Source organism: Callospermophilus lateralis, chromosome 16 (genome assembly GCF_048772815.1).
Source record: "Callospermophilus lateralis isolate mCalLat2 chromosome 16, mCalLat2.hap1, whole genome shotgun sequence".
Classification (NCBI taxonomy): Eukaryota; Metazoa; Chordata; class Mammalia; order Rodentia; family Sciuridae; genus Callospermophilus; species Callospermophilus lateralis.
Window position 1 is genome coordinate 57940266 of NC_135320.1, and position 15654 is coordinate 57955919.

Here is a 15654-nt window from a genome sequence, read left to right on the forward strand (position 1 = left end):
AAAATTTAAAAAAGGACAAACAGAAAATATAAAACAAATATAATAAAATTCACATATTCTGTTATATTCATGCAATAAATATAAGAAATGAATATACAAATTCAGTAAACAAACACTTCTTGAAAAAGTTCAGTCAGTCACTGTATATTGTGAATACACCAATGAACATGCAAACATTCATCCTTCCTTTAAGGATTATAGACTATAAAATAAATAAACCTTTAAATATTAAGAGCACTCCCAGTTAAATATGAAAAATATTAATATAAAACAGAAATAGAGGCAAAAACAAAAATATAATAACTACTGAAAAATACAAATGAAAATATAATTTTGAAAAATGTTCAATCTAAGTAATAATCAAAAAAAAAAAATAATGAGATGTAAACTGCTCTTAAAAATTTATCAAATACTTGGCAAATTAACCCAAATTCTGGTGAGTATATGGTAAGAAAATGATCATACATTGCTAGATGAAGCAGAAAATGTCTATAAAATTTCTGGAAAGAAATCCGCAAGTGTAAGTGATCACAAAACCTACTAATTCTACTTCTTGTGATCAAGTGTAAGAAAATAATATAAAGTTAGGACAAAGCTTATATACAAAGTGTGCATTTTATATAGCAACAACAACAACAAAAAAAATGAAAATCCTAAAGACAACTTAAATTTCCAATTATTGTCAAATAAATAATGCATTCATCTACTATTATATATCTAAAAAAACTGTTTTCAAAAAATGCTTAATAGCATAGAAAAATGCTCATAATATTTTCCCAAGTGAAAAAAATGAAACTATAATTTGTGAAACTATTGTATTTATATGTATTTGCATAAATATAAATGTAGAAAACAGGTCTAGAAATATAATAAAATTGTCAAAGTGATCACCTGTGTGTTGTGTAACTTTTTGTTCTCTAAATTTTCTATAATAAACATATAATCATATATGACATTTATGATAAAAGTTATCAGAAATTTAAACATATTAAAGATCAAAAAGTAATTATAGAAAACATTTTATGGCACTTAAAAAATACTTTCAGCTGGGTATGGTGGCACACACCCATAATCCCAGCAAATTGGAAGGCTGAGGTAGAAGAATCCCAGTTTTGAGTCCAGCCTCAGCAATTTGGTGACAGCCTGCCTCAAAATGAAAAATAAAAAGAACTGTGGATGTAGCTCCGTGGTAGAGTGCCTCTGGGTTCAATCCCTGGTACTAAAAAAAAAAAAAAAAAAATGCTTTCATATATACTGTTCATTGCATTAAAAAAAAAAAAAAAAGCCCTGTTAAGGTTTATAGTTGAAGAAACTAAGGATCAGATAAGTAAAGTAACTTGACAAGGTCACTTAGATATAAACTGAGGAACCAAGATTAGTATAGTCAATAAATGTGAACTGAATGGCTGTAATAGGATGACTATTGAGACAGAAGGATCAATGAGACTAGGTCTCTATGCTAAGAAACTCAAACTCCAGCAGAGAAGAGACAAATATGTATTGTCTTCTCTAACACAGAAGGACAAGTTTAGATTTTGAAGGGATACATAAAAGAAAAAAATGGTCAATTTGACCCAGTTGGATAAGGAAAATTTTAAGTTGCCTGCTTTGAGAAGGTCATCAACAGGTAGGAAAAAAAAAAGTGGTAGGAAAAATGGAAAGGGTTTTGCAGACAGAGGGAGAGATAAGACTTATGATTGGATGTGGCTAAATAGGAAAGAAGCAATTTGAAATGACTCCCAGATTTCAAACTGGATGACTGGAGGGTGGGTAGGGGGAGACTCATTAAGGTAAGTAAAACAGAGGAAGAACATATTTTGAAAGAAATATGATGTTTTTGATTTCTGAAATGTCAGATTTGAGATACCTGTGGACTAATCCAGGAGAAAATAACTAAGGTGTACCTATTTGTTTGGAGATCAGGAAAGACTATCTGGGATAAAGATAAAGTCTGGGGAACTGTGAGCTTTTAGATGGTAGCTGATATCATGTGAATAAATAAGATGAGCCAGAAGGTCATACATAGTCAAGGAGTCAGGGAGGCCAAAGCAGATGTCCAGAAGCATACTGATGTTTAAGAATGAGCAGGGACTGAGAAGAATGATGAGAGACACAGTAAGAAAGTGCAATCTTACCGGCCATAGAAGAAATGACTTCCTATTTCCTTTTAATTACCAGGGTATTTGAGTCACCATAAGCATTTCCCAGAGGAAAGAAAAGTTAGATGAACATGACATATGAAAACAAATGTAACTGGAGAAACACTTCAAACCTTACTTCATCTCTGCTGATCAGTTCATTGGAAAATGTAAGCCCAGGCATGAGACCTCTCTTCTTTAGCCAGAATATAGCAGCAAAAGATCCTGAGAAGAAAATTCCTTCCACAGCAGCAAAGGCCACCACTCTTTCCCCTAGGAGAAAAAACAGTTTCACTTTCTAAATATCACATACTGCAAACATTTGCAAGTTTATATATTTTTTTAATAATACCTCAACTATTTTTCCAAGAAATAAACAAGTTAGTGCAGTGGCCAAAGATCTTCAGAGAAGGAAATATTCTACCCTACCTACTAGGACAGAAAGATATGTCTACTTCAAATCCTATATCAAACAACTCCTGTAGACTTGGTTTCTCGGCAAAGAAAAGACAGAAGGATCAATGAGACCAGGTCTCTACGCTAAGAAACTCAAACTCTACTCAAAAAAATAAGTGATTTGCCTGTAACCTTCAGGTGCTTGTGAATGCAGGCACATGCATGTGAGTACAGTATGTGCACATACTGCTGAGATTTATATTTTTAGCAACCTATACAGCTTACAAACTAGTTATAAAATTTCAAAGACATTGTCATGAATATGCAATTAAAAAATAGACGAACCTAGCTGATGATAATACATATACCTATAAGGTAAAATGTCTTATCACAGCCAGGTGTGGTGGTGCACGCCTGTAATTCCAGTGACTCAGGAGGTTAAGGTGGTGCACGCCTGTAATTCCAATGACTCAGGAGGTTGAGGTAGGACGATCTGAAGTTTGAGGCCAACCTCAGCAACTTAGTGAGGCCCTTAGTAACCTTGCAAGACCCTGTCTCAAAATAAAAAATAAAAAGGGATGGAGGTGTGGCTCAGTGTTCCCAGGTTCAACAGTCAATACCAAAAACATAAGCAAAAATATCCTATCATCCAAGCAAAAATACTATCCTCTGCTAAATACATAGGGCCGATTTCAAAAGTTTCTTTCTTTTCAGAAACCTATTCCTGAAATATATCTAGTGGCATAATCTATAACACCATCTCTAGGAAATGATTATAGACTTAATCCAAAAGATTATATACATGCCCCTTATGTCACCATACTGCATATCTAGGGAGAAAGGTTGTAGATTGTGAGATAAAGGCACTGAGTGCTTGAGGAAACTATAGGCCTTTGTTACTGATGACATAGTTTATATTTCTTAGACATGTATCTTTTTTGTGGGGGCTAGGGACACCAGGGACTGAAACCAGGGATGCTTAACCACTGAGTCACATCCCCAGTCCTTTTTACTTTGAGACCGGGTCTCACTAAGTTGCTGAAGCTGGCCTCAAACTTACAATCCTCCTGCCTCAGCCTCCCAAATCACTGGGATTACAATTGTGCACCACCATGCCCAGCTAGTATCTTGTACTTTATATCCCTTGTACTTGTTGCAGGGCTAAACACATAGCAGGTACTTAATAAATGTGTCCTTCACCAAACCAATGGAAATTATAGAAGATGTTAAGAAACATTAAAATTCATTCTATAGAAAACATAAAAATTTGATGTAGAAACTGAATAAATATTTTAAATTTCCAGAACAAATATAATTACAATATTTAAATTTTAAAAAGAAAGCTGACTAAATTCAAATGTTTCTGGCTGTCGCTAAATAATGCTCTGGTTTGTCCTTGTTTCTCCCTGATTATCAAACCAAATTAGATAGATCAATTATATCATATACTTGGTAATCCAAATTTCTATTAGTAGTCTAAAACATGGGAAAGACTTATGAAGTATTTCATTTTTACAGACACAATTTTAAAATTAACTTCAGAAAAAAACAAAAGAAATATAAATTAAACAAATATTCACTATGTCAAAGGAATGGTTGATTGGTTGATTGGTTTTGGGCATGGATGAGGATAAAACCCAGGACTTCACATATTCTGGACAGATACTCTACCACTGAGCTATACCCTCAGCCCTCAATTGTGGAAAAGAAGATTCCTTAATGTGTTATATACTAACTAAATATTAAAACGTAATAAAAATAATCACTAAGCTTAAGCAAGACATTCATCATTAGTTTAACATAATTTACTATACTTTTATCTTCCTATTAATAAAATGACAGGTAGTTACATTTGATACTTTTTAAATTGGCATTAAGGTAACATCATATGGATAAATATCTATAAGAAAACAAGAGTAATAAAAACATTCTGATGGGCGTAGTGGCGCACGCCTGTAATCCTGCCAGCTCAGGAGGCTGACACAGTAGGAACATGGAGTTCAAAGCTAGCCTCAGCAAAAAGCGAGGCGCTTAGCAACTCAGTGAGACCTTGTCTCTAAATAAAATACAAAATTGGGCTGGGGATATGGCTCAGTGGTCGAGTGCCCCAAGTTCAAATACTAATACCCCCCCAATATATATATATATCATTCTGAACAAGGGGGAAATTGTCATTTTAACCATTCCATGCATTCATATGAATACCCAAAAATGAGAATCATAATAACTTGTTATAGATGACCATTTTTGGAGAAGATTGAAGGATTGTAAAGGGTAAATTTTACAAATTTTCAAGAATATATGTGAAATTAAAAGAGAGTCCCAAAACATTTCTTCTAAAAGGAAATGAATGTTAAAGCTTCATGATTTGTTTTAGAGAGAAGAAAGTGGGATATATTTTTAAGATAGCTGAGCTCTATGATGCAAGACTGTATAACTAGAACTTGAAATATAAAATATAATTTCATTACATATATTAAGGTTTAATATATCTGTTTTAAAATTTTTAAATTTTTATCTCTACTACAATTGAAACTCCTTATAATATATGAACTTAAAACTAACAATTTAAAAAAATTTTTTTTAGTTGTAGGTGGACACAATAACTTTATTTATTTATTTTTTATGTGTTGCTGAGGATCAAACCCAGTGCCTCAAAGATGCTAGGTAAGTAGCACTCTACCACTGAGCCACAACCGCAACCCCTAAAACTAATTATTTTTTAAGGAGTATTTTTAGGTCCTCTTTAGCTAAAATTAATGGATTACAGGAGTCTGGAGATAAGGAAAGAACAGTTGCTACACTGGGTCCTCACTTGGTGTGAAAGTCACCTAGAGCATCCCCCAAAATGTTAGGCAAAGACCTCAGCCAGATGAAAGAGTTGGCTTGTCAACCTAAAGTTACTAATGGTGTAGATGGCACAATTAATTTTTAAAAATGCACTTCTTTCTTTAAAGGAAACTACAGTGTGTGGTAAAGCAAAACAATATTTCTGTGTTACTGTCTTTTAGTTCCACTTGCAAAATAGAAAGCTACCAATGTGCATTTCACTCTTCTCCCTTTCCCTTCTTATTTCACTCCTCTTCCTGCACCATTTTAAAATATATTCTTTCTTCTGAGACCCTAAATCAGAATCCTAAGTGGGACTTTCTTTGAGATTAAACAATATGAAAAATCTAGCTGTGGCTGCAAGATGATTCCATCCTTCTCCGTTTTCTCTATTTCTAGTTTGTCTTTCTTAGGTGGTATCAGAAAACACCAACTTTCTGTAAGTTATTCATCATTTTCTATCAGTTTCTATTCATACTAATATTTTCAACGCATATTGAACACCCTGATATTTTCCTGCTTTTTTCTCTGAAGTCAGTATCCCAACCTGTGCTTCTCAAACCACTTGTGAAAAAATCATCTGGATATGAAATGCAGATTCCTCAGTCCCACTTGCATTTCCTGAATCACTCTATCTAGTGAGAACCAGGATTCTACAGGGTTTTTCTACAAATTTTCCAGATGCTATTAATGCACATCAAGAAGCACTGCTTTTCTCATTCTTACAATGAACTGGAGGCAATGCAAACATATCTGTTTCTTCACCAATATACCACATACTTGCCCATATAAGCATTACATCACTTGTTCTTGAGTGCGGTCCAGGTGTCTCTGGGAGTTCTACAGACATAGGAGATCTATGAGGTGCAAACTAGTGTTACCTGTAAAAACTGCTTTTGTGCTTGTCTGCTAAATCCTTTGGAATGCTGGTCATACAAAGGGACAAAGCGAGCTAATGATGTCACTGCTTCTGTATCCTGCCCTATAGAGCCTCCCTCCCTGTGGTAATTGGTGTGGAACAGAGAGCACTGTGGACAGATAAGTGCTTGTCCAGCTGGCCACTACTGGACCAAGTGCCATGAGGAACAGAGGCACTACTTTCTGGCAAAGCACCATGACAGTCGGAGATGTAATCTATCTGGCCAGTCACCCCTGGACCTTCCTCAAGCAGTCTTCAATAATCCTTATGCTATCTCACATGCCATCTCCATGAAACTTCTTTAATCTCTTGGCAAACTATCCCACTACCCTAGCACAACTGGGCTGTGGATAGTACATCATCCAAAGCAAATTTGATTACATGTAATTGAGAGTTACATACCAAAAGTAGACTTTCTATCTGCTATCCATCGCAGAGCCCAATCTGCTTTTTTCTTAACATATGGCATTGTTTCAATTGCATTAAATAAAAATTCCCTGTAAGAATAACAGAATTCAGGGAAGTTATTTACTTGTTTCTTAATTGGACTAAAGTTTAATGGTTTAATCAGAGACTAATTGTAACTCTACGGTACACTACCAGATCTGTAATTTTTCTATACTTTTGCATGTTCATAAAATATAAAAATGAAAGCAAAACTCAAATTAGTGGTTTGAATATGGTCTGATACTAAATCAACTAAATGCAAATATTCAATTTCTAAACAGAATGTGCTAATGAACAGTTTTTAAGATACTATAAAATATCTAAAGATTAACTAATTCTATATAAGCTTTTTTAAATCTAACACATTACTGGGCAATAGAAAACACAGTTGTTATAAACTTCTTTGTGTAAACAATCTTTCCTTAACATTTAGCTTTGTTAATAAATTTTGCAATAAATTTAAGCACTAGGATACAACTATGCAAATAAAAATCTCAGCAGGAATACCTTTTCTTGGGATCTCTGATGTAAGTATCTATTAGCAAACTGTACATCTCTGAGTGAACATTCTCGATGAGAATTTGAAAACCATAGAAACAGCGAGCCTCTGGAACCTGCACCTCCTGACTAAAGCGCTCCACCTAAAAAATAGGGGAAACAGATCCAATGCTGTGGTCTCTCACGAAACACTTGGTTAAACATTGCAAATCTAAATCCAGACATCAGAATGATCATTAAAAACTGCCTGCCTGCAATAAACAGGTCAGAAAGAAGTTAAGGGTTAGCTTAAGCAGTATTATTTATTCATCAAATCCTTCACAATAAATTAATTGCATAATATATTCTTATACAATTATATGAATTGTCCCGTTAGGTTGAAATAGTGCCCAAAGAACAAATAAACTTTAGAACATCTACCCAAACTAATAATTTTTCTTTGTAGAATTTATTTCCAACAGTAAAGAGATCTGTTAAAGGCTCTTCTACTCTATGATGGAAAGTCATATCTCTATTCGCTATTCTTTCTCTCTCCCTCTCTCTCTTTCTAAATTTTGAGGTAGGGTCTCCCTAAATTGTCCAGACTGCCTTCAATCTTAAGTTCCTCCTGCCTCACCTCCCAAGTAGCTGGGATTACATGCATGTGCCACTGGGCCTGGCTCTATTCTGTTTAACAAGAAATTCTGCCTCCAGAATCAATATAATACAAATTTTTTAAAAGAGAAGCCAGAACCCGGTGTTTATACAAAGCTCAATATGATTATTAAGGCAGAGATTCTTTTGTTGTTGTTTTAGATATACATGAGAGTAGAATATATTTTGACATGTTATACATATACGGAGTACAATTTATTCTTATTAGGATCCCATTTAAGGTACAAAATCTCAATTAGATTTATTATCTGAGGATAAAAAATCAACCTAAAGTTTAAGCAGGTTTTAGTTGGCACATTTTACGCTTCATTTCTTGATATTTAGCTGATTGGATAGCAGAAATTTATCCTTTCCTCTGCACTTTATCAGAAAATACTTTCAAGAATCAAGCTTCATCTATTCAATTACTTAGGCATCTTTTCTCAGGTTCAATCTAATGATCTTACTTATAGTATCATAATTTAATGGCTAAATAGTACAAAAGTAAAATTTAAAAAAATCTTACCAAATTTTCATTTACAATTCCATCACTGGCTGCAAAAAAGGCTAAGATGTGAGAGATAAAATACTTCTCATCTGATTTAAGCTTGTTCCAGTGAGGGAGATCCTTTGATAAGTCAACCTACAATAAAATTTTTTTTCAAAAATTTTAACAGTTACTGTTTAGAAAACTAATTTCCACTCTAACATTAAGAAAGGATATAACAACAAACAGTAAATTGTGAAAAAGAAAAAATGTTAACATCACAAAGAGACTATAACAAAAACATTCTGTTAATAATAGGGTATTTTATCCAGGACATCTGCTAAACAAGTAAATTTTAGCTATTCTTGGGACAAGGGGAAAGATGAGCAACTGTGTGACATAATAGATATGTTAATTATCTTATAGCAATCATTTTACTATAGATATAACATATTTAAGGTTTCTAAGATATATATATATATATATATATATATATATATATATATATATATATATATAAAAAAAAATGCCAGATATATCTAGTATATTTATCTACAATTTAAGTAAAAGATAACAAAACAGTATGATAGAATGATTTTCTGGCTACATGAGAAGCTAGTTAAGATGTACTTTCAAAATGTTACAATTATCAGACTGGCACTGGAAAAAATGAAGAGACAAAGAGGAATGGTAGAATAAAACTAGTCAAGAAAGAATTGAGGTGAATAAACAATGATTTTCAGCAGCCATTGTTTTAACATTTTACATGATATTTACTATGTTGTTACGCAAATAATAAAGTAACTGTTAACCAACTGTATCTTCTACTTGATCATCAACTAACCTACTCTACCCATAAGTAACATCAGGCAGGAAATGTTCTGGGTTTTGAAGCAGTTTGTAGGTATGCCTTCCTCAGGGAATAGAAATATTTTTTAAAACATTTATCAGAATTAGTCCTTGGTATTAAGAGAGATGCACTATAGAATTCGGCAAAAATTTACCATTTTAAAATAATCTTTACACTGGGTGGATTAACCAACAAAAAGATTACTTTTCACAGTTCTGGAGGCTGGAAAGCCAAGCTCAGGGTGCCAGTCTGCTTAGTTTCTTAGTGAAGGCCCACTTCCTCATTTACAGATGGCCACCTTCTTGCCATATCCTCACAGAGCAAAAAGAGATCATCTTTCTCATACTTCAACTCTCTCATATTTCTTCTTCTAAGGGCATGAATTCCCTTCATAAATGCACAGACCTTATTATCTAATTACCTCCCATGGCCCCCACCAACACTATCACCCTGGGGATTAGGAGTTCAACTGATAAACTGGGATGGGGCAGCATTCAGTTCATAGCTTTTCTGGATATTTTGTATTAGAAAAATATCTTAAGTATGTTTCACAATAACTTCATAAACATTTGAAATATGTGCTGGGCACAGTGATACATGCCTATCCCAGCAGCTTGGAGGCTGAGGCAGAAGGATCACAAGTTTGGAGTCAGCCTCAGTAACTTACTGAGGCCCTAAGCAATTTAGCAAGACCCTGTCTCAAAATAAAAAATAAAATGGGTTGGGGATGTGGGTCAGTGGTAAAACATCCCTGGGTTAAATCCCCAGTATCAGGAAAAACAAAATGAAATGAAAAAAATTTGTAACTGACCTTGTAAGATGTGATTATATTGTTTTTGTCCTTATTTTACCTATTCTAACAAAGTCCCAATGTCTTTGACCTTTCCCCAAAAAAAAGAGTAATATCCATAATTTTCACTTTTTGTTTTCTTTCCTAAACCCCAATTTTTTAGATGTTTGCTGAGCACTTACTACGTGCCCAATATTATGCTAAGCGTTAAGGGTACGATAGGATGGAGAGGGTGTAATGTTTGTCTTCATCTTGTAAAATAAATACACTAGAAATCTAGTTGTGTTCTACTAAGGGCTCAACTCAGGCTTCACAAAGGACATCTTCCTGCTACTGAGTTTTAATATTAAAATATGTTTGTTCTTAAATATTAAACTTATCTCTTTAAACATATAAATTTTACTTATACATTGGTCATATTCCCTTCCAGAAACATAAACCTTCCTTCCTAGTTTTATCTCTCTCACTTCCATCATCTAAAAATTGACTCCAAACTAGCTGCCATAGTATGGATCCTCAATGTTCCCTGAGGTCCATGTGTCAAAAGCACAGTCATCAACTGTGGCGCTACCAGAAGTGGTAGACCCAGTAGGAAGTGGGACTTAGTGGAAGGAAATTAGGTTGCTAAGGGCTTGCCCTTGAAGGGAATATTGGGACCCCTTTTACTTCCTCTTTCTTCGCTTCCCAGCCACTATGTGGTGACCAGGTGGCCTCTACCATGCACACCGGACATGATGTACTATGCTGTCACAGGTCCAAAGCAACAAGGCCAAGCAATCATAGACTAAAATCTCTGAAACTGTGAGCCAAAAATCAATCTTTCCCTTTATAAGTTGATTTTCTCAGGAATCTTGTCACAGCATCAGAAAGTTAACATACTAGCTGATTATCAAAAAAGCCCAAGTGACTTATTAAAAAAAAAAAATCCCAAGGCCCTGACTTTTGCCTTCCAAAGAGGGGGTTTAATATTGAAAAGTTAAGTTCAACCACTGATTTTTTTTTAAAAAAAAGTAGAGTCCAAAGTTGATTAAATGATAATTTACATAATTTGTTTAAATGAAAAATATGTGGAACTAAGAATGTATTTGACTTCCCTTCATAACAAGCACTTGAATCTTCCTACAAAATCAATATCAACCTGCATATTTTAGTTTTTAAAAAATTAGTGTTTCTTAGTCATAGAACACTTATTACATTTGCTAAAGACAAATATAGCTCCCAAATGAATTTCAAGAAAACCAAGTATCACAAGTACCTTTTTAATGTGAAAAATCCCAGCTGTATAATTCACTTGCTCTCTGAACCAAGTCTAACAAAAACTTTTTAAAAACCACAGACAGTTAGGGAGAGTCAGGTGTGCCAAACATTACGACCCAGTATTAAAATACTGAATGTGGCCAGGTGCAGTGGCCTAGGTCTGTAATCCTAGCAACTCAGGAGCCTAAGGCAAAAGGATGGCAAGTTCAAAGCCAGCCTCAGCAAAAAACAAGGTTCTAAGCAACTCAGTGAGATGTGTCTCTAAAGAAAATACAAAATAGGGCTGGGGATGTGGCTCAGCAGTTGAGTGCCCCTGAATTCAATCCCTGGTAGCCCCCCTAGCCCCCTAAAAATACTAGATGTTTTGTTTGCTTTTTTGCTCTATATGTCAACTACAGTATAATAAAGATGTTGACAATATAAGAAGGGAAAGTGAGTAAAATTGGTTTAAGAGAAATTTCAGACACTTGGCGGCCTTTCTGATTTCCAGGTTAAATCATACCCATTCTAGGCATAAAATAAAGCATTTATTTAGTGCTCACTAAGTGCCAGGTACCTTTATTAACTTCTCATTTGTCCTAATGGGCTAACAACCTAATAGGCCAGGTACTATTAGCCTCATTTATCTATGACAATACACAAAGAGGGTAAAGCAACTTTCCTAGTTCTAATAAGCAAAAAAGCAGGATTTGTACTTAGGCAGCCAGGCCCTAGAATCTGCATTTTTTACAGGGTATGTTTATAAGTATAGAATAAATCTCTTGAAAAACAGACCAATCCAAATGTATCTATCCAAATAGATACATCTATCTATAGAAATAGAGACATTACTTATGTGTATGTACACAGAGCAAGATGAAGGCCATATCTATTTGTGTGTTCAACTAGACTACAAAGCAGTCATTTGCATGACCACCTGTTCTTACCAAACCAGCAAGTATTATCTAATTTGCTGTGTTCAACTCATTTCCTTGGTGGAAAAAGTCACAATAACAGATAACATTCTACATCTATCCTGTTAGGGGAAACTGTATCAGGTTTTTGTTTGTTTTGTGGTGCTAGGGATCCAACCCAGAGTCTTCTGCACACTAAGCCAAGTGCTCTACCTCTCGGCCACATCCTCAACCCTTGAATCAAGTTTGATGCTGCTGAGGCAGAATGGAAGAACTGTGAAGTCAGCCTAGTTAGCTCCTTTTGTACAATCAGTTAAGCAATTCACATAATTTGTTTAAATGAAAGCAGGGTCCTTAAAGCTTTCAGTCTATTTTTCTTTTTCTTTCTTTCTTTCTTTCTTTCTTTCTTTCTTTTTTTTTTTTTTACCATAGTTACAACTTTGCTTATTTTGCTGAGCACAAGTAAAGACTAATCTATGTGGCCATAGCAAACCAAAAGTATGTTTAAAAGTAGAAAATGTCCTAAAATATATTAGTGTAAAAATCTATAGCTGGCACAGTGGCACATGCTTGTAATCACAGCTACTTGGGAAGTTGAAGCAGGAGGATAGCAAGTTCAGAGTCAGCCTTGGCAACTTAGTGAAATCCTGTCTCAAAATGAAAAATAAAAAGGACTGGGGATATGGCTCAATGGTAAAGCTTTCTTGGATTTAACCCCCAGTATCCCAAAACAAAACAAAGCACCAGGCAGAACAAGATGCGATTTTTTTTTTGCAGCAGCAGCAGCAGATAATTTGTTTATAGAAAGTGATCTAAACTAAAATATTGGAGAGCACTATGTTTAGTTTCAAAAATTCTTAACCTCATCTTATACAACTGGTCTTACTAAAAGTTAAAATGTTTCAACACTCCATAACACAGGAAGTCAACACTGCATTATAGGCCATGAATGTTAATAAGATGATGCCACATACCTCTTCTGCTGTCCAGAAGGATGCTTGTGCCTGTTTATACATTTTCCAAATATCAGGGTACTGGATTGGAAAAATGACAAATCGGCGAGAACTCTTTCTTAGGAGTGGCTCTTCATTAGCTTTCACTTCCTTTTCGTTGGTATCTGAAGATAACCTCTTTGAAAAACAAAGTACAAACACCCAAGGTATGAAGATATTTCCTCTTATTCATAAGAAAACATACATCTGGGGAAGTTGGGAGACAACATCGGTTTGGGAGCCAGTCTACCTGGGTTGAATCCTTACTATTATCCTGCAGTTGGCTAATAGAGTTTGGCTAGTTGCATGACTGTAGGAAGCTGACGAAGCACTCTGAGCCTCAGCTTGTGCAGCTGTAACATAATGTCTTCCTCACAGATTTATTCTAATGATTAAAAGTGCTTAAACATCAGTCATGAAATCCACTTGGAAAAATAAGAGGCCCAGAATAGCCAAAGCAATCCTTAGAGAGAAATATGAAGCAAAAGGCATCACAATATCAGACCTTAAATTACTACAGAGCTATATAGTAATAAAAATAGCATGGTATTGGCACAAAAACAGACATGATGACCAATGGAACAGAATAGAAGACACAGAGACAAACCCACATAAATACAGTTATCTCTTACGGAACAAAGGTGCCAAAAACATACACTGGAGAAAAGAGCCTCTTCAATAAATGGCAATGGGAAAATTGAAAAGTCACATGTAGTAGACTGAAAAAGAACCCTGATTTCTCACCCTGCACAAAACTCAATTTAAAGAGGAGCAAGGACCTAGGCATCAGACCAGAGACCCTGCATTTGAAGAAAATGTAGGCCTAACTCTCCAACATGTCGGCTTAGGAAACCAACTTCCTCAATAAGACTCATAAAGTACAAGAAGTAAAATCAAGAATCAGTAAATAGGACGGACTCAAAATAAAAAGCTTCTTCTCAGCAAAGGAGGCAATCAATAACTCTAAGAGAGAGCCTATAGAATGGGAGGAAATCTTTACTACGTGCACCTCAGATAGAGCACTAATCTCCAGGATTTATAAAGAACTCAAAAAACTTAACACCAAAAAAACCCAAATCATCCAACCAATAAAAGGGCTAAGGAACTGAACAGACACTTCACAGAAGAAAAAATACAACTGATCAACAAACATATGAAAAAATGTTCATCATCTCCAGCAATTAGAGAAATGCAAATCAAAACTAAGATTTCATCTTACTCCAGTCAAAATGGCAATTATCAAGAATACAAGCAACAATAAGTGTTGGCAAGAATGTGGGGGGAAAAGGTACACTTATACATTGCAGGGTGGGGCTGCAAATTGGTGCAACCAATCTGAAAAGCAGTATGGAGATTCCTCAGAAAACTTGGAATGGAACCACCATTTGACCCAGCTATTCCACGCCTCAGCATATACCCAAAAGACTTAAAATCAGCATATTACAGTGACAAAGCCACATCAATGTTTATAGCAGCTCAATTCACAATAGATAAGCTATGGAACTAGATGCTCTTCAACAGATGAATGGATAAAGAAAATGTGGTATATATACACAAGGAATATTATACAACCTTAAAGAAGAATGAAATAATGGCATTTGCTGGTAAGTGGATGGGTCTAGAGAATATCATGCTAAGCAAAATAAGCCAATCCCAAAGAAGCAAAGGCTGAATGTTTTCTCTAATATGCAGATGCTAATTCACAATAAGGGGGTGGGGCTAAAGAAGAGTAGAGATTCTTTGGATTAGACAGAGGGAAATGAAGGGAGAGAGGAGTATGGGGGTAGAAAGGATAGTAGAATGAATCAGACATTATTATCCTATGTGCATATATGATTGCATGACTGGTGTTAATTCTACATCATGTACAACCAGAAGAATGAGAATTTATACTACATTTATGTATGATATGTCAAAATGCATTCTACTGTCATATATAATTAATTAGAACAAATTTTAAAAAATATTTAAACATGCATAATAGGCACTCAAAATTTTTTGTAGTGATTTTTACTTAGACAGTAAGTATAAAGCAAGGTCCATAAATGCCATGGTGGTAAAATTTCTATTTGCAGACAAAATGTCTCTTCAGTACCACTCTGATATAGAATGATGCCACGAATAGGCCACTATTATAAACCATTTTTTCATTTTAATGTTTTTTCTACTCTTAAATGAAATACTTATTATATTTATCTGAAAACTCCTTACCAACAATTTATAAGCCTTTCTTCCTTTTAGCCATCCCATATACCAACCTATTATTCCTATTTGCATTTTCAGATTATTCTTTATAGTACAAAATTATTTTCATGTTCTCAGCCAAATCACTTAACCTGAATATTATTATTTGCAAATTAAAGATAATATTTGCTAAGCTTATTTCAAATAACTGTTAGAAAGTTTAGAGGAGTTAATATAAATAAAAGTACTTTGGCTGAGAGTGGTGGTGCATGCCTGTAGTCCTTAGTCCTAGCTATTTGAGAAGCTGAGACAGGAAAATGACATGGTCAAGGTCAACTTCA

The 15654-nt window shown here is 34.7% G+C and overlaps 1 protein-coding gene across 4 annotated transcripts in view; it reads right to left on the reverse strand.

Annotated features, from left to right (window-relative positions):
* Positions 1–15654, reverse strand: part of Rrm2b (ribonucleotide reductase regulatory TP53 inducible subunit M2B) — a 39986-nt gene that overhangs the window by 14101 nt on the left and 10231 nt on the right. For all 4 annotated transcript variants that reach the window (XM_076835464.2, XM_076835465.2, XM_076835463.2 and 1 more), the window contains exons 2-6: positions 13112–13267; positions 8387–8503; positions 7237–7370; positions 6685–6779; positions 2278–2411 (exon numbers count right to left, since the gene is read on the reverse strand). In XM_076835464.2, coding sequence (XP_076691579.1) covers positions 2278–2411; positions 6685–6779; positions 7237–7370; positions 8387–8503; positions 13112–13267 — 636 coding nt within the window. The remainder of the gene's footprint in view (positions 1–2277; positions 2412–6684; positions 6780–7236; positions 7371–8386; positions 8504–13111; positions 13268–15654) is intronic.